Here is a 27,387-nt window from a genome sequence, read left to right on the forward strand (position 1 = left end):
TCGTAATCAACTAGAGACAGACATCTGATGGCGGCAAGCAGCGGTAGGCCACTTGCACAAGATAAGCCTGAGCAATGAATCCTTCTGCTCTTCGGTGCATGAATTGCAGAGCTTCTCTGTTTGGTATTTATTCAAGATCACTGAAAGACTCGGAGTATTGGCTAGCTAATGGATTTCGCTTCATAATCGGTAGGCGCCCCTTCTCAAAGGGATCACCGAGTCATCTTACTCGCCTCGACACATCGGCCAAGACAAAAAAGGATCACATATCTGTCCTTGGAGAAAACTACGTAAAAGATGAGATGTCAAACGTTACGGAGGGTTTGCTCAAGAAGGTTGAAAGTAAACTTCATTTGAGGAAACACCACCCTCTCGGAATGATAAAATCGAGTATAGAAAATCACATGCATGGTCACTACAGATCTCGACATGGGGGCTGTATATTCGCAGCCGTTGACAACCTTAGTCCAGTTGTGACAACTGAGCAAAACTTTGACAGCCTTCTTGTGCCAAAAGATCACATCAGTAGGCTGAAAAATGATAATTATTACATTAACAAGTCAATGATGCTGCGTGCACATACATCTGCACATCAGAGAGATCTGATAAAAAGTGGGTGGGATGCATTTTTAGTCACTGGTGATGTATACAGAAGAGATGAAATTGATAAAAGCCATTACCCTGTCTTTCATCAAATGGAAGGAGTCAAGCTTTTTAGCCAAAATGAACTTTTTTCAGAATATGTGAAAGTATGTAATCTTCCATGGTCATGTATCTATTCCTTGGCACACTTTTGTTAGAAATTCCACAACCTTGTAGTGACTTTATCCCCAGTTTCATAAGTATCATAGTAACATTATCCTCAGTAAGGGAGTCCCATGACCATAAAACAAGATAAAGTTTATTACCTTGGAACATGGTCACACTGAAACTCTGTGGCTGGACATGGATTGGCTGTCATGTCTTTGCAACTTGATACCTTTATGATTTTCATTACAACCATAATATACAGAAGTGGCTTTGGTTTTATTTCAAAACTTTATCTTTATTGACAATTCTTAAACTGGGGCAAGTCTATTGAAGCTCTCTATACTTGGTTTCAGTTATTGCTTCATTCATCTGGAATCATACGCCATACACCCCTTCCTTATTTCTCGCATTAATGCCTGACATTGTGTTTGTAGAAATTTTTTGAGGCCTGAAACAAGATTTTTGTTTATATAAACTTTTTTAGGATGGATTGAAAATCATGGAACCAAACGGAACTAGAACAGAGGATAAACAGGAATTCCACACATTAGAGGCTGCAAAATTAGTTGAGTTTGACTTAAAAAATACATTACAAAAGTTATTTGAAGACTTATTTGGTGAGGATACAGAGATGAGATGGGTAGATGCATACTTCCCTTTTACTCACCCATCATGGGAGCTCGAAGTGAAATTTGAAGGCGAATGGATGGAGATGCTTGGCTGTGGCATCATGGAACATGGCATTCTGGTCAAAGGTTACTTTGTTTTCACTGAAATTTTGCATTGATTTCACTTTGAAAAATAATAGTTATAAGGATGAGGACATGTTATTTGGGACTCACAAAAAGCACGATCCAACATTTAAATTGTAATTAATTTAGGGAAGGCCCAATCTTTAAATAGGCTCATATGAACAGCAGAAATCTTTTATTACTACTGATGGAACCAAAGTATGATATGTACGAAGAGGAAAACATCTCATGGTTGATTTATGTGCTGTCAGCTTGGATTGTGTTCCCATTGTCACACTTAGTTTTCTACCATATTTTTGTGTTTTTGAAGAATTCTTTTTCAGTAAACATATCTTTGATCACAGCTGGGTGATGGCTAAAAAAGGGTCATTTCATAGTTCACTGAAAGAAAGTTCATTTATTAATTGCAAATTTTGAGTTTTGCTTTTGCTGTCATTGCCTGAAGAGACATCTGTTTTCTTTTGGTTTAAAAGTTTGAAGATCCATTCACTTTGTTATCTTTTTGAGAACTTTCTTGTTTAGCTCTGTTAAAGATAAATTTAAATTAATATTTTCTTTTTCAAAGGTGGAACATCTGACAAGATTGGATGGGCATTTGGATTGGGTCTAGAAAGAATTGCAATGAAAATGTTTGACATTCCAGATATTCGTCTATTTTGGAGTGAAGATGAAAGGTTCATAAACCAATTCAAGGATGGTATTGATGTCAAATTCAAGCCATTTAGCAAATACCCACCAACCTTCAAGGACATCTCATTTTGGATTAATGAAAGTTTTTCACCAAATGACTTATTTGAAGTTATTAGATCAACTGCTGGTGACATAGTTGAAGAGGTACATATTCATAAAAAACTTTGGAGAAAATGTCTTCTTTTAATCTTCCATTAAATCTTGCCACTGCAAGCTGTAGTTAATTTGAAAGGGGTTTGAAAAAGGATTTCTAATTTTTATGCAGTTGTGGAATATATTGAATAAATATAAAATAATTTGTGATAATAATTTTATTATTAGTTAGTGATCTGCAAAAATAACCATTTGAAGCATCCGGTACTTCAAATTTGAAAATAACATGGAAGAGCAGAAACACATCATACTAAATTACTTCAATCTGACACTTCATACTAAATTACTTCAATCCTCAGAGCATAAATGTTGGATAATGTCCAAAGGTGAGCAGAAAATTTATAACCAGATGCAGGTGGAAAGTAGACACAAGAGAAAAAGGCCATTTTATTATTGCTGAGACAATAATGTTCGACGAACTAGTGTCTTCTGAGAGCATGATTTTAGACACATTCTTTCTTGTGTGAATAATTGTGAATTCATGCTTCCAAAATTAGGTTGAACTTGAAACAATATATATGTATGTTTCTTTGTTTACTAGATGAAACTTGTGGATGAATTTACCCACCCTGTAACAGAGAAGACTAGTCATTGCTACAGAATTACATATCGATCAATGGACAAGACATTCACTGATGAAGAAATCAATACCATACAAGAGGAAGTCAGGACTTCAGTGAAAGCTGAGTTGAATCTTAAACTCAGATAAATTGTCTTGTATTCTTTTTGTAGATTTAGTTACAGTATATGTAATTTGTGAGTAATTTTCTCAAAAAAACTGCATCACCCTTTCCAATTAACAAATAGTTCTTTTCCTGGTAGCAATGGGCTTTGTAGGTGAAAAAAGACTTATATCATTGCAAAGGTTTTCAATTGCTAGAGTCAGGGGCCCCAAAGACTTTTTTTAATGTACCGTAAATTCTCAAATTAGCCCCCTGGGGGCTTATTTATTTCTGATATTTTTGGATGGTGGCTTATTCAAGGGGGGGGGCTTATACGGGGGGGGGTGGCTTATAAAATTATTGCAGACATTAAGATGACATTATTAAAAGACCTTTAGTAGGAATTTCTTTATGAGCATTTAAGTAATTACTACCAAAAGTATGAATTTGTTGTCGTATTTCAATAAAACACCATAGGCAACCTCAGATGGCAAAAATCATCAAAGGGAGGGGTCCAATTCAAGAATTTATAGTGGCAGTGGGGGCTTATTCAAGGGGGTGGGGCTTATTGACAATTTGTAGTTCTAGGGTGAGGGCTTATTCGAGGGGGGGGGGCAATTAGAGGATTTATGGTATATGGATCTCAATAGAAACTATGCATGTGGGATAGTTTGTTGTGATTAGGACATTGTTTAGTGACAATGGCTCAGTAGTTGGGGTTGCACACAAAAGATCCAAGGGTCCGGGGCTCATGTCATTGGCATGACCAAAATACACCAAGGGTGAGGGAAGTCTCTAGCTCTCTGTAATTCACAGCATAAGAATAGCAAGGTGTGCTCCAATCAAGTACCAACCAGAGGGGTGGCAGTATGGGGAATTGCCCCAGGGCATCAAGGTCCAATGGCATCATAAAGTAACAAATTCCATTTTAAGAATGGAATTATCAAACATAATAAAGTATGCCTAAAAAAAGTAGAACGTTTAAAACAATTGCAAGAAAATTACTGCAGGAAATATTTTGAAATGTATTTATTGCCAGCCCAAAGCGTATCGTCAAAAACTTTCGGTTTTTGGGTTTTGCCCCAGGGCCTCTGAAACCCTTTTGACGACCCTGCTCACAACGAGAGGTAGGACCACGACACTGCTTGATAAGCATAGATTCTCGAAGTCCTAAAAAACTAAACAATCAAGTTTCCAGATAGGCGAAATGTAACCAAATGATGTAAAAAATCATAACAAAACCTTATTTTCCTGCCCACCCTGTGCAAGGAAGCCTTGTTAGAAAAAACTGCAAACGGTCTCGGAGACATTCATCTCTTTAAGTTGTTACTGTGGCTAATGTTGGAACAAATCCATGCAAAAATTGGTCGTTGTATTATTGAGACTGCCATTACAATTCTTGCCAAAACTTCACAGTTTTCCCCAATAAATAGTTGTATAAATTTGCCGACATGAATTTTGTTTTATCGGTGACGATTTAACCAAGATTGCATACAAACACATTTAAGGAAGGAATATCCTCATTGTATTGAGGGAAAGGGGGGAGAGATAATTTAGCAGCCGGGCTGGTTACATTGGTACGGTAGTTAAATCCTGGGGTTGCCAATTTTTGAACGTGAATATTGTGGTATTTCAACAGTTTTGCCACAGATTCAGTTGTGGCCTAAATCTTGCCAATCTGTAACTTTAACAAGACGATTCCGTTTGCACAAGAGCCGGTTGTCTTGTTGAGGGGTTGGTCTTATTGACCTGAAATATTTCCACAACTTTCCTTAACCAACATAAGTAAAATTATATTTACTGATAAATCTATCAATGCTGGTGGCAAAAATAAAATTGCGAAGAGAGCATCATCACATCTGTGTACACGTCTATGAAATTGTTTCTGCACGTTTTGGCCGGTCAAACTGAACTTACTAAATTTATTCATCATGCTCAAAATAGGATTTAATTGGAATTCCAGATTGACCGCATTTCATAAAAGTGCAGTTTTATAAATTTTTTAGCAGTTAAAACATTAAAATTTTAGCAGTTTAAAGATAAAATCGATAATTTAATCCCCGTTACCATCCTCCATCAAAATCTCAAGTTTACGAAACGTGAAAAAGTAACTCGATTCAGCTGAGACAGACAGAAATGACACTCGTTTGACTCCTCCACATCAATCTTTCATAAGCTTCTGGTACGATGAAAATTTTGAACTCAAAAGATGAAATTATGACAAGTTATATCGCCAACAGGCCAAGGTTTTGTCAATATCAGACAACAATACTCTCTTTTAACGTCAATCGATCAGTTCCAATATCTTTCTCCAAATGTGTCAGAAATCTTACAAAGAAACTGATATCTTTCCAATCATGAAACCTCTGAAGATTCAAAAGTATCTGTATCATTTTGATAATGAATTTATTGAAGACGAGAAACTGAAACATTGAAATATGCATCCGTTTTCATTCGGCATATTTCGACCATGAAATTACCAAGGGGCGGAGATTTGGTCAAATATTGGGGGGGGGGCAAACATATTGTTTTAATAAGATGACGTCATATTTCCCATTGTTTTAGAACAAAATACCATTGTCCTCTTAAGTATGTCCCCCAGGTGTCCGCCACTGAAATTACCTATGGAAAGCGAAGCAGTCTTGTAAACATATGCAGCTTTTGGAAACCTAAGAAACTGTAGGCATATTGGGATGGTGATGCAAAGGCATAAAGATATCAGCTGAATGTATGAGATTCTGACACATTTAGAAAAGATGTAGTTAATGAAGAAACTCTACAAAGAAACCAGCACTAAATGCAGAAAATCATAGTATGCTTGGCGTAGGGGTCACAGTAAATGGATATAGTTAGGATCGCTGTCGGCTTTATGGGGATCAGCTAGAGTAAATTAAAACTAAAGGTTTTGAGTATCATTGTACTGGATTGATTTTCAACTCTGCAATGCATCACACCGTGTCTGCTTCAAACATCGCAGAGGCACTTCCATTTACGATTGATCACTCGAGTGCGAAAAGCAAAGCAAATCGAACCCAATTTCAATCACCATAATGAGGTCGCGAATTTAGACACGGGCCCTAGCTAAATCAGCTTCTAAGCAACTATTGTGGGTGAAAACGAGCTAAAATGAGCCAAGGCATTAGCAGAGGGGATGAGGGGGCTTAAAGGGGAGGGGGGTTGAAGAGGAGGGGATCTGGGCTGATTGAGATCATTATACACACAGCTAAAAGATAATTAAACATATATCAAAACAGTTATTATGAGTGGAACATGAGAAATAAACTTAGGAATTGGCGGTGGAAGAATCTAAACAAAGAGAGATTCGATTAAAGATCCCTGTGATTTAACAGCAAGGCAACTGGAGTTCCGGGAGACACCGATTTGAACAAGCAGTTCTTCCGGCCCTAAAACTTTTGCCTCTTACTTCGTACTTCAAACCATCATCTTGCGAATATTGTCGACCAGAAACTCTAAACAACTATGAAAGCGATTCTTCTGACGTCATTTCCGTTGAGAAGCTCCGAATGACCCATCTCCGAGTTGACAGATAAACAACAGCATCCGTTATCGCTGTCTGTCGCTTGCGGTGCATGCCATGATTGCGGGGCAGCATCACGGTATCCGCTGTCTAGCCAGTGCGCAGGGACTGGCTCAGTATTGCGAGTTGTACATCTGCTGAGAGTACTCTGGTTGAGAGTAGGGCTGGTAGCCACCGCGGTCACCTTGATAGGTCGAGTCCTGAGACAAGACTTGATCAGGCTGCGACTTCAACTGGAAATCGTCCCCAAGATAACTGTCCTGTTTGGAGAAGAGGCTAGCGTTAGCGAAACTGAGACTCATTTTCAGTAGCTAAACATCAAAAGGAATGATTTTATGCCAGTTCTACACAGACCTAATCGTGTGCTGTCATTCTGATAATCAAAATTGACATCGTGAAAAAGTTTCCTAAAAACTTCAGACCAATGACGTCAAAGAAGCTCCATTTTGTCACTGATTTGTTTCAAGCTGAAAATGCGACCTGGTTTAGTTTTTGAGCTGTTACTAGATCATTTGCTCACGGGAGATAGCCTAGGCTTTTGAGCACCCTAGTTGCAGTGCAAGATGGAAAGCTTGCGATAGAATGAGATACATACCTGAGACAATTCTGGCTGCGAGAGCGGCTGTGACAAAGGATTGATTCCTTGGCTCATGCCACCTTGAGTCAACGGACCTTGGGACAACGGTCCTTGTGACAAAGGTCCCTGGGACAAATCCTGTAGGGACAGAAATGAAACGTCTGTTACTTTTGATTAATGTCCTGTAAATGCTTTGTAATAACATGCATCAAAATTGACGCAATATTTTGAAAAAGCGGTTCCTTTTATAGTCTTTTTTCAATGCAAGGAGTCGTGACATTTCACTCTACAATGTCTATTTCTATACTGACAACATAATTCATTCAAAAGTGCAGTGACGTTACCTGGCTAGCAGCACTGTTCCCAATGTAGCTCTGCTGTTGTTGTGGCTTCTGGTTAGGACGCTGCCCAGCCTGCTTGCCTCTGTGATGCTGCGATTGACGCCCTCCACTCACGGCCTATTCAAACGAAGACATTTCTTTAAAAAGATCTTAAAAAAAACGAACCAGTACAGAGCCGGATACGTACATACTACATATCCACATTGTAGACAGAGCCCGGAATGTAGAGCATGTAAGATTATCTTACCTGGTTGTACTGGAAGGCGGGCGGTGGCACTGGAGGATAGAACATTCCAACCGGGACAGGAATATTGGTAGCAAAGACGTTCCTTGCCTGGTCTGGAGCAGTCGGGAAGAAGCCCATGCGGTCATGCGTGCGGTAGTATGAATCCATCACTGGTTCCACTGGGCGTACTGGGCGGTTGGCATACAAACCAGGGGCGATCAGGGCCTCTCTAGCATCAAACATTGTGTTGGTCATGAAACGACCGCCCTGTTAGGGAGACAAAACACTGTTATAGAGCAGAATATACACTGGGGTGACGCAGATAATCAACAGCAACATGTAACTTAAAATCAGCGGCGGACACCAGGAGGGCCGAAATTTTAGAAGACAATGGTCATTTGTTCTAAAAGAATGGATAAATGTGACGTCATCTTATTAGAACAATAGGCTTGCCCCCCCCCCAATATTTTGCGAAGTATCCGCCACTGCTTAAAATGGAGCATCAACAGATCTTATTGTCAACTCCATCACCAAAAGGAAATCCACAGACATGACTTCGATCTGTATGTTCACTCTCTCTTCGTGTTTCACTCACTCTTTGTGTTTCACTCTCTCTCCGTGTTTCACTCTCTCTTCGTGTTTCACTCTCTCTTCGTGTTTCATTACCAACCTATTTGTTTGTATTGCATTGATCACTAGCTTAAACCTTCCATTTTCACATGATCAGCGAAATTACTCACAGGGTTAGTTTTGTTTGTCAGCTTCCTTGGTTTGCTGAACTGAATCATACTCTCCTTCAGATTGTTTAGAGGGCCTAAAAAAGAACAATGTTTGTTAATAATGCAGTCACCCAAATACTTAAGCAAGATCTCAAAGATTGGCTGGAACGATACTTTCACTATCAATTGGCAATGAGACGACAGTTTTACTGATACTAAGGCAACCAGGCAAATTCTGATGAAGTTACTAATGGCGTGTTTTAACAGCAAATGTGTTTATTACCTTCAACAAGACATCGCTTGTCCTTGTAGTCATTCAACAAATGGTTCCACAGCGGTTGCTAAAAAAGGAAGAACATGTTATACATTTTTTTGAAAGAAAAACTGCTAGCTCAGATTAGAGACAAGAGGCCTTCGGACACCTCACAGAGACACCAAGTAGTCCTAGGCAACATTTTAAGCCAATCATGATGCAGATATAAAGAAAGGCTTGAGCCAATCGCATATGCTTATTTCGGAGAGGCACCAATCAGGTTCGATGCGCCTAACTTGACAATAAAGTGTTACTAAAATTGGATTTTTTGATCATATCCTTTAATTTAACGAATCTGATTTCGTGACTGAAATCCATTATGCCACTATGCCAAATTTGTGGGGATAAAGGTTGGCTGAGTTGTGGTCAACATAAGTTAATACGGCTTTTTTTGACAGAAACATTCATTCATTGACCAATGTATAACACTGACCATCGCATTTGCTAATCATCACATCACACAAGTTGTTTTATGTGTTTCTTACCCTGGACAAAACTTTTGGGTTTCCAATAATAATGAGGCCATATCTGTGGAAAGATCAGAAAAACGATCACAAACCTTTGCGTTTCGATTAAATAACAGATAACTTCAGAAAAACAAGAACTTAATCACGCAAAAAAGAGCCAAAACAGAGGGTTATACGTCATAGACAATATTAAAGCGAAAGTATAGAACAGGAAACAGACATACTTGGCCCTAGTTAAGGCAACATTGAGACGACGTGGATCGTTCAGAAAGCCAATGCCCTATGAAAAAAAACAAAACTGACTAAGATACAGTTTCAGAATGCGTATCAGATGATGGTAGGTTGGTTACAAATGAAAAGGGCAAGGGACACACATCATACGGAACATTCGAGCCCCGCCCTGGTACTGTCACTGGCTCAAGTTCTCTCATCAAGTTCTCTCTTCGATAAATCCTGTTCTACAATCATGAACGTGCATTCAGAGAGAAGGCTACCCCAGGCACCGAGGATTAAATGTTAATCCAGCAATAATCTCAGACGATAGAAAACATCTCAGCATTCACCTGGCTTGCTGAATATCGCTTCAGTCTATGAGCAGTTCATTGGAAGTTTCCGAAGGGTTTTCTCAGTTGGCTAGTATGTTCACACGTATATTTCAAACAATGTAGGTTTAAAGCATCATTGAAAACCCTCTTTTCCTTCCTGCAACCCTATTTGTTGTATAAAGTGTAGCCTACTGTCTTTTATAGGCGAGAGAAATATTCTTATTAAATTGTGACAAGAATAAAAGATAAACTGGAAATAGTGAGACCATCATCTGAAGTTTATTGCACAACATTGGCAGAAGCATCACTTCAAATAAAGATAATTCTAAAGTCGTAAAGATGGATGATAAATGGCAACAAAATCGGCTTACTTGATGATCATTTGATCTCACACAAGACATGATTATGTAATCTTTTTCTCTTCCTTGAAATGCGTCAACACTTGCTACTTCAATAGCCTGCAAAAATAAACGATTTTGTCTCAGATTTCAGGTATTTAATTCGCAGATGGCTACTTTCAACATCTTCAGTTGCAATGGTATTGAATAGCATTGAGATAGCAGTACCATCTACCTGTTTCTTCGTGTTGTCCTATGCCAGTCCACGGCAACGTTAGAAATATGATGAAAAATGCTGATGCACAAGTCACTTTAGTTATTTTTGTCCACCTAAACGCTTACATTTAGTATAATTCTACAATGTCCTATTATGCACAAGGCGATCAATTTGAAATTCTCCGGTTCCAAACTGCAAATCAAAAACAGACAGTTTCTGTTATGAGAAAATGCTTCTGACATGAGAAGACAAAAAAATGGTTCTCCCTATCCGTTACCTGGTACAGAGTTGCATGAAGAGATCCACTGAACTGCATATAAGACACGATGTATGCTCTTTGGCCTTCATATGGTGTAATTATTCCAATTTGTTCTGGCTTCACGCCTGCCCGCAGGAATCGAGTAGCGATCTTCTCTACTGCAGCTGCCTCAGTCCTAGTGGCAAAAATAAGGTACATTTAGATATATGCTATGAAAAACATGACATAAACTAAAGGGATAGTATTTAAAGAAAGCCTAGATGACATTTCATAACCACATGTCTTTATCAGGTCATTTAACAAGACATTTCTTTCTCTATGGTCTTCTCAGAATATGGAGATATCATCATTTGCAATCAAACAATGTAGGTAAATTAACATCATAGAAGACCGATGAACGCTGTGCATGTAAAAACACTACACCAAAATATAATTCGAAACAGAACAATGCAGTAGGTTTTTCTAGTAAGACAAGAATTTGAATATATCTTGAAGAAACAATTTTAAGGATTTTGACAATGAAAATATCAGCGACATTTATAAAGACAAGTTGAAAGCGGCCTGAAAATATTAGATGAGATAGAATACAGTCACATGTGCGATAACTAAACAGCCCGATAAATCAATTTTTCTGATTTTAATTATCTCTTATCAAAGCAACTTTTCTACTTCAAACAAATTTTGCTTTCCTTTCGAAGTTCGAGTTTACGAACGTCGATCAGTTTTTGTAGGAAAATAAATTGAGTTATTATTCGTCTTACCTGTTGAGGAAAGAAGTACCAGATGAGGAAATCTCTTCTTGACCAGTTGTTGCGTAGAAAAACTGCGGTTTATCAGCAACAGGCCATGGGAAGTCTACACCCTTCTGAGATCTCTCGGCTGCGAGTTGGAACAGAAAAATTCTTTAGTTTTTAAGACAAAAATTAGAAAGGGCCAAGAAATAATGAGGGCCAAGAAAAAATTCTTTAAGAGAGTCGAAATTTTTACCATGAAAGATAATACTAGTGCAAAATAATGAATAGAAAGACCCCGTAGCTGATTGGCTGGGAACCCCTAATTTCCAACATTTATCCCCGAGTTAGCCCACACAGAAACGTATTCTTCTTTATATATACAAAAAGATAAAAGTTACTGTTTACTGGTCAGTCATTAAGTGTTTGATACCGTATGGGCAGAGCTATACAGACTTTTGGTGTATAGAACAGGACGATTCTGCGTTGCAATTCAGAGTTGGACGCTTAATGCCTACATCAGGTAACTGTTTACAACTATATACATAGACAGAATGTATAAACACTAACTCACCAACAGTGACGCCATTTTGGAGGGTCCCATCATAGAACAAGTTGGAGGGAAATTCACTGAGAGCTGGGTGCATACGGTATTGCACTTGGAGACGGATGGGCCTAATACCAAGGACGACCAGCCTCTCAAACAGCGACTGGGACAGACCAGCACTAGGGTTTAAACGACATCATCATGGAATTATCTTACAATGGGATACAAATACTACTTTGTTGAAATGAAAGGTGGTAACTTCCACAGAGAAGTTGTTGTTTTCCAACACAAATGTTTGTAGGCATGCAGCAAAATGGTTTCCTTATCTGATGCTTAGTTGACCTAGCAATGTTTTATAGCTCCATTTAGGGCATGAATGAAAACGAGATTTTCTAAGATCTTTCTAACAGTACAGTTCTAAAACATACTGCGGTCATGCCAGCCATGAAATACGATCAAAACCGCAGTATAAAGGTTCAGTTGTCAGATCAAGGAATTGGCGTATGTTACAGCAGCAATCAGCAGCTTCTCTATCGTCCACATTCAAAAGCGGGTCTTGTGAGGGGCAAAAAGCAGGTGCGTGACAAACTGAGCACCATCAACTTTCTAAGCAATCGATCGAGCATCATCAAATGTAATCAATAACAAAATTTTGCTTTCTCTCATTTAGCTTTCATACAGCATAAACACGCTGGGTGCTTGATCAATCAAGCTCCTAGAACTATGTGGAGGCGCTTGATGAAGCTCGATCGCCTCTCCTTGCAAGGCCTGATTTTAAAGCCAAAATTTAACACAAATTTTAAGACTAAATGGGCGCTATTTGTTATTTAGATTACGTCACAGGGCATCGCAATGCAAATAAAGGTGCTTACTTGGCAGCTTTCTTGCACATCACAACTGGACCGAGCTGGCAATGATCTCCAACCAAAATCAACTGAAATGAATTCAATTTGGAATTTTGAAAAAGAAACGCCCAAGGACCATAAGAAATAATTTTGGAACAAATGAATTAACAAAACTACGCTTTAAAAATAATCAGCTCCATTTTCATTCAATTCTCTGACAAGTAGTTGAATGTACAATGCAGTATTTCACTAAGGTCTAGGTGCTGATTTCATTAAAATAGTTTTTCCCTTTTCACATCTATGAATTCAATCTAAGTACATAGAACATACAAAAAGGCGAGTTTCTATTTATTTCACACCATAATGTGATTAAGTTGTGTCTTGAATAATCAAGGTTTAGAGTTAAGTCTTTATGTTTCCGAAGCTCGCCAGACTTTTGGTGACCAAGGAAAAATGAAATCAAAACTGTCAGATTGCCACAGTTAGAAAGAAACCATACAATTCACTTAACAAAATATTGGTTTGAAAAATGGCTGTTGGATTTGAGAAACAAGTTAAGAAATTTGAAAGATATTTTTACAAGAAATAATTGAAAACAAAGGCCATGTCCTTAATCTATCCTGACAAAACAAGAATCTCTATACAAACTGATAATATGGGATTTTCAAAAGCACCGTAGCACAATGTCGATTAGAAAATCATCAATAAGTGTAAATAAGCAAGATAATGATAGGGACAGTTTTCAATTCCCAACCGTCTTGAAGAATAGCTGATCACATTTTCTTTTGAATGCCAACGATTTTCTTGGTGCTCTTTGCACCTCTCTTACCTCTACCAAAAACTGGGTCAATCAGATCTAAATCCTGCAAATGCCACATAAAAATCACCCACCTGTTTTGTGCCGAGTACCACTGGAACCATGCACTCGGGTTCGGTTGCTTGGGTCGACTCATCGATGAGAACACATCTAAACCGGAATTTGGATAACCGTGGATCGCCAGCTCCAATGCAGGTCGTGCAGATGACATCAGCATGCTGGGTAAAGAAGATTAACAGCTTTAAAATAGCATCTAAAATAACTCATTTAAAATTGTGAGGTTGGCCTATGAGCTTACATCCTCGTGAAGAAGAGCAGTTGTTGATAGTTTGGTGCAGTATCGATACAGTAGTTGAAGGACAGTCAGAACACAGAACAACAACTTGTGTGTGGTACCACAGCATATGGGTGCATGACTAAGTATGGATGTGGTATCCCATTTGGGTGCGCCACTATCTTTTCTGCGTCTATCTTCAACCATTTGCTCCATTTTTTTTATCGTCAAGCATCATTGTTGCTTTACTGCTGCCCTTTTCAATATCAAACTATAAAATCACTTTCAACAGCTAATGCTTCAGATGTGCCAGAATGAAGATCTACTGACCTGTAGCAACTCTCTTTCTGCATTCCTTTTCAATGTTTTGTACCGCTTTTCATCAGCCGAGGACAACTCGCCTTGTTCATCCTTCAGCTGCTGCAACTTCTGCAGTTCTGGCATCGAGTCTAAGTTGCGCACCTGGTTATGCAGTGCGAGGTTTGCCACTGGGGAGTCGATAGCCTCTCTGCTTTTGGCACAAACACGGACGACCTTAAAGAGAAACGGTCATCAGAACAGCACATCAAGTGTTCTGCGGAAAAAGCCTATCTCCATTCCCTATTATGTTGCTTAATAGCTGTCAACTATGATAAGAAATACACTTACATCGCAGGGAATGTGTCAGTGATATATACTCAACAATTATGAATAAAAAAGGAATTTAAAATCCACATACATCAAGGAAATTACATAACAGAAAGATTGTAATGTTCTTAAAAGATTTATCAAAATATTCTTACAGATTATTACAATAACGGAATGAATTAATAGAACTGCGTGGAGTGAGAGAGAAGCAATTACCAACTTCTACTATGGTGTTTCATGAAGTGGATTAAATCGAGCAAAATCTAAGAGGGACTAAAATGAAGGGAACTTTAAAGAGCAAGCGTTCTTATCATTTGTGTCTTCTATAAAAATTTGGCTATAAAACTACCTGGTCTAATCAAACCCTGAATTGGGAGACAGCCAATCAAAAAGCATTCTATGACGAAATATTCAACATACCTTCAGCCCGGTCTTGTGGATCTTCTCAGTCAGTTGATCAACAGCAATGTTGCTGGGTGCACACACAATCACTTGTCTGAAAACAGGGTGGATGCAGGATATAAGATGATGTGTATTTTTCTATTAGAAGGTACAGCCAGAATGCTCAACTGGTTAATTGCCAGTTGTGCCCAAAACAAACAAACATGCCGTCTGTGTTATGATCAATGGCAAATCAGAACGCTAAATATAACGCATTTCTAAGAATATTGAATGTTTACTTGGAAGATGCGAAAGTTAAAACAAATTGCACGTAGAGAAAGCTACACACCCAAGGCCCTGTTTTGCAAGATGGTAGACAGTGGTGGCCGATGTAACAGTCTTGCCTGTCCCTGGTGGACCCTGTGAAAAGAAAGGTGGTCATCAATATCTGGCAAGGACCAGCAAAGCATATCTACAATGTCTGCCAAGAGTCTTGGTACACTGATACCAGTTTTGAAGCGCAAATTCACCTATCCCTTTTCCCCCTTTGAACAATGTTGAGTTACTACAAAACGACGTAGGGGATTAGAAAGTATGTACAAAATAAAGAATGGTACAAAATATTGGACGGAGCGAAAGCGGATAAACAATAAAAGAAATATCAGAATTGTGTAAACAAATATCTTTCAACGTCCTCTTTTAAAAATAAAGCTTGAAACAGGGTTAGAAAATATTTTGCATTAACAAACGCACCAAAGCACATAGATCTGTAAAAATAAATGATGCGGAATTAATGACGTCATTAATACCTGAATGAGACTTAGAGGACGCTGGAGTACAGTCTTTACAGCATAAACTTGGGAGTGATTCAACTCAGGAAGACCAGGGGCTGAAAATCTGTTAGTGGAAAGGAACATTAAAAAAAGACTTGTTCTAAGTTCAATAAAAACTGACAACGCTAAAAGGTTTTAAAATAATATTCATTATGGTATCCTCTTGTTCAGCATTAAAAGCAACATCAAACACGCGATCAGTTCATTTCAGTCTTTTAAAATCTCCTACCAAACAGTATAAGAAAACGACGAACCAATTGATAAACTGAATAAATGACAATAATAGAAAGTAATAAATGAAAATGAAATAATGAAAAATGAAATAAATTTTAATTGCATTGCCAGTACCACGATACACCAATTGGAATGAGTGTGCAAGAATTTTTAGATTGGGATCCTGTTTAAGAGAATTTTACGAGAAGAAAAAGCTACTTTAAACTGGAAGCATGAATGAGGCAAACAATCTCACAAACCTTTTTGGAAGTGTGCATTTGACGTTCTGCTCCTCCACATCATGTCCCAACAACTTGTGGTAAATGTAACCACTGACAGAAGTTTCATCAACAGCAAAAGTTTTCATCGCAGCTTGCATTCTGGGAAGAGAGATCAAATCATTTGTCTAAGCTGTAAAGATACATCTGACGGACAAAATACGTGAGAAACAGCCTTTTAACATCAAACCAAAGCATACAACGCATTACGAAAACACTCGCGAGCCAAAGGGGTCCAATAAAATAACTTCCTTCAAGTGTGTAATTTAAAGCTGGCAAACATATGACTTGTAATTACCTTTTCTATTGTATCAAAGTTTTTACTTTGGAAGTGTGCAAATGATAAGAGCTGGTTTATAAATTCCAATTTCTACTCTTACCTATCAAAAGAAGTAGACTTCCAGATGAAATCAACAGCAAAATTTTGAGTGCATTCCACAGGTGCACCAGCGTTGCTACGCAGCTCAAGTCCAACCTCTTCACCGAAATCTGACAGTTTGTAAAGGAAGCATTTGACAGTGTTGAAACCAATGAAACCTTATAGAAGCTGAAACGTAGGCAGAAGTGTAAAACATTCATTGAAGGACTTTGCCTACATCTTAAGATTATAGCTTTAAAAATTTTTGCCTAATCTTTTCCAACTTTATTGCTGTTTCTTTTGGTAGCAATTTTAATGTTTTAATACGATGTAAAATAAGCTCAATTTATTAACCAAAATGCATTCTTTTGACAATATTCAATTAAGCTAGTATTCCGAACTTTGAAATTTTTTTTGCAATGTATCTCTACATTTGTTTTGGTAGTCAAACATGATTGTAACGCTCTAATTGTTTGCTTGAATGAAATTAGATGAACCACACTAACAGTTTTTTGCAAACTAGGGAAATCATCTGTTTTTCTTAGTAGATTGCAGATTTTTCTTTAACTGCCATTTTTTGCCCATACTACTGCCAAACGGGACATAACAACTAAACAAGAGGCGTCAAGGATACTGTTTGGGATCTTGGTGACATGGCCTTCGCCAGCCCAGGGTTTGTGCAGCTCGCCAGTGTAACGCAGCCTCAACTCGTCGCCCTGCATGAGGCGCATCTCACCATCTGAGCGTGGAAAGTTGAAGTAAGCAATCCTCTTCTTGTTCAAACCAATGTCCCATCTGACTACAATATTGTCTTGGGTCTGAGAGACAGAACAGAGATTAATATGAGTAAACCAAAATATAAAGTAGGAAATAAGAAAACATCAACCTATCAAGACCTCATCAAAGATTGCCTTTCTTAGGACTTTAATATGCAATGCACAAATTGGGTACGCGATTTCGTTGGAATTCGAGTAAGGCCAGCCCTTTAAAGAGAACTACAGTCACAATGCTCCTGAAGCAAAACAGAATGTCCATCATACCTGGGATTCTTTCAGCTTCTTGTCATACTCTGCCTCCAAATGGACCAGAGGCCCAAATATATTCTGGTACTGATAAGCATCTTCATATCTTAAAAGACAAGAAATAAATTCATTACAATGCTCCCTGAGACAAAAACAAAAACAAACAAGGGTAAAGAAACAAGTATCACCGTTAGAACAATGGTGATTCAATGCTCTTATTCAAAGGACAATTTTGTTTATACTATTGAATTGTTAATTTATTGTTATTTAAAGTTATTTATTGTTTATCCTTATTGACTTGTATCCTTTATCCTTATGTAATTAGCTTAATCTGATGTTATCTAATTTGCTCCATATTTTGTTTCATTATTCAGTTTCACTCTCAAAGAATCTGGCCATCAATGATGATCAAATGATCAGGAACAAAATGACTGCATTTGCCCCCTTGCAGGTTTTGGTACAATAGATTTCTTGCACAGGTCTGTGATTACACAATAGAGTTTTCTATAAAGTTAGTTTAGCTGTGAGTTGCAAGTCTTAAAGGCAGAAGGCTTTCTGATGAACTAAGGAAAAGATTGGGGACTTAGGGTGTACCAAGAACTATGTGGCAAATGTAAAGGCAAGGTTTGTCAATATTTAGAGAATGCCAAACGATAATTGTAGAACTGCCAGAGGAGAAAGAAGGCTATATGAGACAAAAGATAAGTCATCCAAGACTTAAACAAGTTTGGCAAAAACTTTGAACCAGACCCAAATGCCTAGAGAAGTGCAATTAAAGAACCGCTTTCCAAACCATGCTGATGGACAAAGGATATTAAACAAAGACAGTGATGATTAGTTCAGAATGAAGAAATAGGATCTTTCAAAATGAAAATATTACACATTATGCACCAGTTTGCAGGCTGTTTAGTATCTTTCCAGTACACAGCCAAGGGTGAAAAATGTAGAGGAATAATCGTTCAGTTTTGGCTTATATCTGATATAACCTATTTGCATAATTAGCTTTTTAGCAACATTACCGCAATAACACTGTCTGTGGCTCTTCATCAACTCCAGGCTTTTCCAAATCTTCCAAGGTTGCTTCCTGGTTGTCCTGAAATCATAGGAAATTTGGTTTTACAGATCCTACCCATAACAAATGACTTACTTAATAAGAATGACAATAACTAAATACACTAATTGACTTAATACAAAATTATTGCAGCAATGAGAGAAGTAGTTTTGAAGCAAATGTCCTGCTAATGGAGAGGGAGCATTATTCACTTTGAAAATAACTTTGCTTACAACAACAACACATTGCACCCAGTGTTCCATTTGTCTCCATTGTAATTTCTTCACAAAATAGATTGATCCAAAAACTTTTTGAATCTTGATATATGTATAAATTTCATGTACATCACAAAGGTCATATCTAGGCGCTATTGTTGGATGGCTGCAAAATGCTGTTCTAAACCTTTTTTAAAAATGCTTCAACTGCCTAGACGATGTTCAAAAGGCTTGATGACCCATGTAGTTCAAATACTAAGTGCCTATACTGCAGTACTGTATTTCTAAACATTCACTGTGGAATTGATTTTCATTTGCATTTTTCCATTGAGATGTGGTTAATTAAGCTTATGTTTTTCTGTGTTTTGATATACTGGCTTTGTATCGTCTATGTAACTTGCTTGGGTCAGACAAAATGACAGGAAATGTGTAAATTGATAAAAAAAATTTTCATTGAAAATTTACAGTGCTGCCAGAGTGATCAATCGCTCTCTTTGTTGGGTTTGCGTGAGTGACCGCTCGTGTCAAGCAAAAAGGCCTGTGGCAGGAAGATCTCTATATCTTTAAAAAAGTAAGTAACTGGACTGCCTTTGACCAATGTGTCTCTGGTGGTCAGCAAATATGTTTCAAAAAAGGCAGTAATTAATGTAGTAATTTTTTGTGGGCACTGCTAAAGGTCTGGGTGATTGCCAAAGTAAAATGTAAAAGGCCTAGGTATGGAATAAAGCTAAAAAGCAATTGGATTCTGGAAGCTTCAAAAAATTGGGGAACAATACAGAAACATACCTTCCACAACTCTTCAAGTTTGTTGATCTGGGTTGCTGTTATTTGCCTGGCCCTCAACTGTTCTTGCTCTGATGGCACTTTCACAAGCCAAGACACAAATGACCTGTCACTTATCAATGGCTGCCACTGGCTTTGGTCCCTGGCATTGAAAAGGTTTGAAATCTTACAGCAAAGAATACATAAATATACAAGCTGGAAGATATGACTAATTTATAAAAAGATCAATTCAAGTTTCTCCCTAAGCCAACTTCAAAAGTTTTTTCTGTATTTATGTAGTGATCATGGCGGTGGTGTAATAAATGCCAATGTGTGTGTATTTATAAGTTTAAAAGTACAAACTGAGCTAGAATATATGGCTTGTGCATGAATATAAAAGGGACACAATAGTATAGTTATCAACTGCATAGCAAAGCAAGTAGAAAGAAATAAAATGATTGTTTACCAGCTCATGTCTTTCAAATTACTCTGCTGGGCACAAGGCTGTCTGCAAATAAGAAAAGAATAACTTGCAAATATCTAATAAGATACAAAATTTAGGGACTTTCTGTCTACAGAAATAATTTTGCATCAGTTACAAAAAAGATGGTTAAAGTAACTGAATCCCAGCCTCCTTTAGAGGAGTAGCAGGGGCGGCTGGGAGTAGAAAAGTATTGGTATTAGCCTCTAAAAAATTAAGACATAAGAAGGCCCCCACTCAGGGTCCTTAAACTATTTAACAAGGGTGGAGCTTATATGTTTTTATTTAAGGAGGTAGGCAAAATGACCTTTTCGATGAGATGTTTCAGAATAGCTTTTAGCAATACCTTAACTTTCAAAATCATTTGAAGGCCCTGGCCCCCGTTGTCTCCCCCGCCCCCCAGGCACTGATGACCCTGTGGTAATGTAATTCATCCAACTAATTTTGGGTGAATGATGGGTCCTACAAAATACAAATGGATTATCGCCACCCCTGAGGAGTAGCTAATGCCTCAAAACACAGAGGAATGGTGAGACAGCTTGTATTGATTGGGAAATAGTTTCATGTATACCATAACAATTACTTTGATCAATAATGCAACGGTTCATCAAAACAACATTTACCTGCATAGCAGAATAACAACAGAATCTGCTTTTGCTGGAATGAAGCCAAGCAAGAACACATTTCTGCAACCACAGTTATAGCACTCCAGTGTTGTGTCACCAAGTGGCCCATCCTTGTGTAGTGTCACTTCCTTGTGCTTGGCCCGCACCAAATGATTAATGATGTGGCTGAAATTGATTACAAGTAATTTTCTTGTAAAGATGAATGTAGCAGTAACAACAACCCATTAAACAACTGCCGAAAAACAAGCTCTTTTCTTTGCCCTCCTTTTTTCATTTATGAAATGATTTCTCTTTTCATCTATTTTGCGAATTGCAAACAATATCAGCAATTTTAGGAAAGATGTTTAAAACTACCACCACAACATTGGTTTGTTTGCATATCAGAAAATTTACATATGTTTTCTAAAAGTTACTCTGTGCAAAGACTGAAGGCAGGAGTTACAATTTATACAAATTATATTCTTAATGGTGCACACTTTGTATGTAAAGAACAATTTTTAAAAAAATACAAGGAACAAAAGTTTTCTAAGCTCAGCATTCTAAGCTCTTCAAACAATGAACAATAGCTTTATATATTAAAAAACGATTAGCTTACATTTTGAGTTGCTTTTGCCTAAACTTCAGGTCCTTGACTAAAGATTAGCTAAACTATAATAATTACCTTCCAGATGTGTTGCCACGCCCATTGCAGAACCATTTCTTATCTTGGGAGCAGAGCACAACCGAAGCAGGATCATGAACACCACAATACCTAGGGCAAAATGATTGTCTAATAAATACAAAACAAATATAGCAAGAAGAAGCTAAAGAGACAAACAGAGTTTTGTGGAAACCATGAAACTCCAAAAGCCAATCTAATCAAATAAGCCAAAGAGATATGGTTGCAAGCCTTTTTGTCTTTAATATTTTTCTAAAAAGATCTTTCAATATTCATATTAGATTGATGGCAAAATCATTTATTAGAAATTACACACATAGATAAAAAATTGCATTATAAAGAAAGCAAAATAAAACTGTGGTTACCATAAAGATTACAATTATATGACTTCATAAAAAATATCTAACTCAATATTCAAAATAATAATGTCACATTAACTAAAATCAAAGAAACTTTTTGATAAGAATGGAAATGAATTAATTTTGTCTGCAATTTGAAATAATATTTGTATTTCATGGCTTCTGAAAACAAAAGTGTTTTGTGTTTGAAGATAGTGTGTTTGAAGAATTAAATTGTTCATAGAAATTTATGTCAAATGCTGATTTTGCTTTTCAAACAACTAAAAACCAATTCAAGGAAACATTTTGAAACATTGTAAAGCTTATTGTCTGACACTCTTCAGAGTATAAACATCGGCAGAAAATAAATAAAAAATCTATGCTAGGAGATGTATATACTGAGTTTCGGAACACAATAGGCCATTCAGAGACGGGAGTACATGGCTGCTGAGGTTGCCAAATCAGTGCCACTTGTTTATTGAAAATATTACCAATGGAGTCCTAAGGTGAAACCAACTCCTGCTGTCTACACAATAGTGGGGTTTTCATGTTTATGTAGATAGATTAAAAAATTGCTAGATGGAATGACAAATGGGTCTTACCAATTTCCAAATTTTGTCACAATTATAGTTTTTTGTACAATCTTGGTTTTCTAGTAAATGCTGCCCAATAGCAGAATCACAGTTTTTGATCTGCAAGACTGATGAGGCTGTTCTCTTTGGGGACGAGTTATGTTTGCAATGTAGGAAGGGAAATGCTGTTTTATTCTATCCCCCAATCTTAGGTCTTTGCATCCTAGATGGCCAGAATCACACTGGCATGTAAACTCGTAAATATAATTTTTTTTGGATGGTACTGAGTGCAATCCTTAGAAATGGTCAGAAGGGCCTTTTTGTACTGTAAACAATACAAGGGTTAACAGGAAAAAACATTTTGCAAGGGCCAGTTTAATCCAACTTTCAAATTGCAAGGAAACTTCACCAAACCCTTTTGGTAGTTTTAGATACACTGGGCACTATGCAGGCCAAATTTCACTTGAGCTCAAAGAAAGGGAAATTACTGAAGGGCAGTTTTGACTAGCCTTTTAATGAGTTGAAAAAATAATAAATTTACTCAATTTTTAGGCAGCTAGCTGTAAAATTTAGTGACCTTATATCATTCATATTTTTATACCCTAATTCATGGAGAATTTAAAGAAATAATGATGTACACACTACACAGAAACATTTAATGATTCTAAAATACCATAAAGTTTTATATAATGTTACAGCGACTTGTGCCTTTATCATTTCTCTGATTTGTTCCTGATGAGATGTAAACATTTTACAAATAGCATAAGAAGATTATATTGGAAAATTAACAAAAAATGTGAAGTGAAATTTAGAGGTTGTTTACACAAGAACCTGTTACCAGTTGGGAATCTCAAACCAGCACATGTTTGTTGCCTGCTCACTATCTTAGAAATATTTTATTGATATATTGTGAAAAAAACTGGTGACAATCTGATTAAATTATATTCCCCTTAGGGCTGATCTGCAACTGCAATCTGGCCTGATATTATCATGCTAATGCAAAGCAAAAAACAAAAGACAATAAAAAATTCCAATCTGGTTGCCTATTTCAGACTAGCAAAAGTTTCACTTCCAAAGGGCTTCCTCAAACATATTTCTAATTTGGATATAATAAGGTCATTAATAAAAAACAAGTAAACTGGAAACATAAATGCATATAAATTACATACAAAACAAGAAGCCTATAAATTCTGTCTTACACATCAGTACAATCAGATACTGATTTTTAAAACAAAAAAGTAAGTGAATTCTCATGGTTACCACATAAAAAGCAAAAACATTCTACTACCCAAATAAATAAAAGCTTTAGATATTCAGACACTTCATAGTTATACTGCATGTATGCTAGGGTAGATTGAAGGCTATGTGGGAAAGAGCTGAAGGGTTGTCAATAGAACAGGCTTTCGTCAGAAAGGCATGCGATTGCATGTGCACGCCCTGGTGCACGCCTACTGCTTTCAAGGAGTGCAAAATGTCACATGCTTTCCTTTATTCTGAGAGCAAAATTCTCTATCAATAATTGGTTCTGTTGGTTTTCAAGATGGGTTTCAATGTAAATCTTTCCTTTGTACTATTACTTCATGCCACTTCAAAAAAGGCTTAACACCTTGTCAGGATTGCGAATTAAGTAGAAAATTTTAAAAATAATCATAAGACTAATCTACAGTAGACTCGCGATAATATGAAACATGGCTATAACTAATTTACCAGTATAACAAAAATATGTTTGGCCCCTTGGATTCTGCCGAACCCCTTACAAATTCCCTCGGTATGACGAATCCGGTATAACAAACTCTCATTATTACGAACCGAATTGTATGTCCCTTCATCGTGATTTTCCTCTAGATGGCGAGCGTTTCTATAAATTTTCACTGTTCTTTGGCCTACTTTTTCCCCGGTGCATATTTATCACTTTTTCAATTAATTTCATCGGCAAAACAGACATTGGCAAACATGCACTTTTTATGATGCAAAAAATGGGAAAGAAATTTGTGCAAAAGTTTACACCTTTCCAAGGCTTTATGCCATTTCAGTGAACAAATCCAAACACAGAATACAATAACAGGGATTTTTGTCTCCGAATTTTAAAAGGAACATTAAGTGTTGTTAACAAGATTTTAATTTTAGATTGCTAATTTAGCAAAAGTAGCAGACTTGCCAATTATGAGAGAAAGTAGCAAATTTGCCGATTTTGCTACCCATATAAAGTCCCCTCTTCATATGTCGCTTTGCTTTAAATCTAGATTTTGGCAACATTTAAATTAATGAAAAATGACCCATTACTATCTCTTATGCATTATCTTTATGGATTATGGACATCTTGCCAGTCTTATACATAAAATAGCTGTGATGCTTGATAACGGAGGGCCCTCGGGGCACAGATTTACATGCAAAAATGGTCATTACAACCAGATGAGCGCCAAGTCCCAATGACTCTGCTAAGGATATATTATCGAAGCTGATGAACACTTTGTAGAAACTTGCTCAAGTCTTCAGAAATAACAAATTTTCTTGTTAAAATGTTAGTAGTGATGCTAAGGATTCAGCGAAATAAATTTCATCAGAATTATTGGTGTCATCATTGTCTTGTTGGCAATTTCTGCGTAGATCTATTATGATAACCATAGGTTTTTGCGGAAAAATGTCACATGCCACCACAGGCCTGGATGTTTTCAGGCGTGCGGTGGTAAGCACGCCTGCCATGTTTTTCCCACGAAAGCCAGTAAAACTTGCAGCAGTTGGGATTGAAAAGCAGGCTTGCAACCGGCACAATTCTTGGAATCACAAAAAAATGAAGATCAGTCTTGCAACTTGTGACAGTGAGTTTTCAAAAATTTGTTTGTTTGATACTCAGCTTAAACTATATCAACAACACTTGAGCCTCAAGTTAACCAGACACACACATATATATATACAAAAACTGAGTCGCAGAAAAAATAACATGGTTGTTGTAAAAAGTGTGAATTTACAACACAATCATCAATCAGGCAACAGAAATGATTTGTGTAAAGCTCTGCTTTTGTGATTAAGCACAATCTCACATAATTTTCAACAGACCAAAATATCTGCATGTATCAAGCAATAAAAATAATATGTGAAGAAAAATGTACTGGTTTAGAATACCAAAAATCATATTCAAAAAAGCAAATCGAAATTTATAGAAATTCTTAATTCACTTGAAAATTCAACAAAAACTAATTTGTAAGCATGATTTGAAATTTGTTTAACTTATTTTGAACTAAGGCTTAAGTTTACTTGGGAGAACTATTTATATTATAATTTTATCACCTTTCTTCAAGAGACGTCAGTTAAGCTATATATCATGTTCATAAAAAATGGCTTATCAATAACATATTTATAAGAAGTCCCAAAAGGCGGTATTTGAAAGCATCTGAAAAATTAAAAGCAGTTGGAACTGGAGTACAGGTGACATCAACGCATATTTGAATACAATTAAGTTTCAACTAGCAATTTTACTAACCCATGCACAAAAATTCGTCCAACAGCGCAAAGAGTTTCAAGACCACTGACATATTTAAAGCTAGTAACTTATAAACTGATTTCTGGTTGGCCTAAAGACTTTAAGCAAACTCGCGATCATGTGTGCGGCTTGTGTATTTCAACAAAATTGAACCATGCTGACTGCCTGCCATGACATGTAATTTTTCGGTCGACTAACGTCTACATTCTTGTCTCGATTAAACCATATTAATAAAAAAATTGCGAAAAATAAAGGTTATATTAGTGGATACAAAACAAAATTTGTCGCTAGGCATTTCTGCTCACGGCTCACCTGCATGCATGTGCTGGAAGATCTTTTCCTGAGAATGTGCCTTCATCGTCATCTTCCTCAAAGTTTAGGTCACCGACACCTTTGATCATCTGCTCAATTTTTGCATCTTTTTCCTCACTATTGCTGGCTGCAATGACTTTTTCCTCGTCAGTTGCTTTCCTTGAATTTTCTACAATACCATTAACAAGAGGTTGGCTAGAAAGATCCTGAGTCTGCGTTTGAGACGGCAACGTGAAGTCGTTGAATTCGAATTCTGAGCCTTGGGTATCGGCACCAAAGTCGACATCTTCTGTCTCTAAAAACGTTAAAGTTTGGGAAGCAGGTCCGTACGAGTCCACAGTGGACATTTCTGTTGTAAGCGCGCTCCTCTTTTCGACTCTTTGGTCGTTCCCCTTTAGGAACACTTATTCGAACGGGAAAGGACCTCTGTTCGAAAGTGACGAACAATTATCAAAATCCCATCATCCTTTGTAAAGTTGTTACGTCACAAAAAGTCGGGCAACAGCAACCACTATACGCGGAGCAGCAACAACATGCATGTTCTGAGCACGTGGTTTTTTAAAGAAGCGAGCGAAATGTTTTAATTGAATTTTTAAAATAATTAGCAGTATATTTTCTATCTATCTTCATGTATTTAGTTATTAATTTGTCAATGCAACATTTCTTAAATATTTGAGCTTGAGTTTCACAAGGAAACTCTTTACAGTTTATGATTTGAAAAATTTTTGCCTCTCAGTCCATAGTAAAAATCATGATGAAATGAAAACTCAGCATCATCTTCGCTCTTCATGGTAAAATATGGAACTATACAAAAGACCTATCAGATTATCAAGAAATAATCAACTCATTTGGAACAGAACCGGTCTTGTTGTTGTGTCTTAAACATCGTAGCTATTTTGAAATCGCGGTTACTATTCAAATTCCTTTTTTGGGAATTGTAAAAGTAACCCTCGATAAGACTAGGACAAAAAATCATAAAAATTTAGTCTTTTTTTACTTTGAGAATTTAAATTGTTTAGAATAAAAATGCAAAATATGCTTATTGATCGACTGTTATCGGCAAACCATCTTATCAATGATCTCTTCTATTCCTTATCTATATGAATGATCTTCCATGGGCCATGCAAGATTCCTCTGTGACTATGCATGCTGATGATACCAGTCTATAGCACCAACCTCACGATTTGACTCAGCTGAATGAGGCTATAAATAGCGATCTCAAGAAATTAGAGACTTGGTTGCGAGGCAATAAGCTTTCATTGAATGTGGCAAAAACTCATTTAATGCTCATATCCACCAGGCAGAAAGGCTGCTCTCTTAGAAGTCGAAACGAAACCTTGGAACTGAAGATACGCGGCAATGACCTCGAAGTAGTTTAAAAGACAAAGTACCTTGGAGTGCAAATCGACTGCTTTTTA

At 37.1% G+C, this 27,387-nt stretch overlaps 2 protein-coding genes and 2 non-coding genes across 4 annotated transcripts; 1 reads left to right on the forward strand and 3 right to left on the reverse strand.

Annotated features, from left to right (window-relative positions):
* Position 1: 1 nt before the first annotated feature.
* Positions 2–3,249, forward strand: LOC135687022 (phenylalanine--tRNA ligase, mitochondrial). Its single transcript, XM_065203450.2, has 4 exons — positions 2–749; positions 1,235–1,505; positions 2,068–2,336; positions 2,887–3,249. The coding sequence occupies exons 1-4, from the start codon at positions 75–77 to the stop codon at positions 3,052–3,054; spliced, it is 1,383 nt and encodes a 460-aa protein (XP_065059522.2). The 5' UTR covers positions 2–74; the 3' UTR covers positions 3,055–3,249.
* A 1,904-nt stretch (positions 3,250–5,153) lies between these two features.
* LOC135687024 (regulator of nonsense transcripts 1) lies at positions 5,154–26,411 on the reverse strand. The gene is made up of 28 exons (XM_065203452.2): positions 25,970–26,411; positions 21,270–21,359; positions 20,606–20,773; positions 19,968–20,009; positions 19,526–19,664; positions 18,493–18,566; positions 17,492–17,579; positions 17,086–17,269; positions 16,474–16,582; positions 16,076–16,195; positions 15,579–15,666; positions 15,119–15,189; positions 14,809–14,884; positions 14,092–14,295; positions 13,562–13,705; positions 12,698–12,759; positions 11,853–12,004; positions 11,309–11,426; positions 10,566–10,722; positions 10,105–10,191; positions 9,413–9,468; positions 9,207–9,249; positions 8,692–8,749; positions 8,430–8,503; positions 7,711–7,956; positions 7,467–7,580; positions 7,141–7,260; positions 5,154–6,805 (listed from the first exon to the last, which is right to left on the reverse strand). The coding sequence occupies exons 1-28, from the start codon at positions 26,314–26,316 to the stop codon at positions 6,659–6,661; spliced, it is 3,378 nt and encodes a 1,125-aa protein (XP_065059524.1). The 5' UTR covers positions 26,317–26,411; the 3' UTR covers positions 5,154–6,658.
* LOC135687832 (small nucleolar RNA SNORD34) lies at positions 9,807–9,878 on the reverse strand. Its single transcript, XR_010516288.2, has one exon. It is a non-coding gene; the product is annotated as a small nucleolar RNA SNORD34 (small nucleolar RNA).
* Positions 10,868–10,939, reverse strand: LOC135687831 (small nucleolar RNA SNORD34). Its single transcript, XR_010516287.2, has one exon. It is a non-coding gene; the product is annotated as a small nucleolar RNA SNORD34 (small nucleolar RNA).
* Positions 26,412–27,387: the final 976 nt, after the last annotated feature.

Source organism: Rhopilema esculentum, chromosome 20, assembly GCF_057945365.1.
Source record: "Rhopilema esculentum isolate cy_ngs chromosome 20, ASM5794536v1, whole genome shotgun sequence".
Lineage (NCBI taxonomy): Eukaryota > Metazoa > Cnidaria > Scyphozoa > Rhizostomeae > Rhizostomatidae > Rhopilema > Rhopilema esculentum.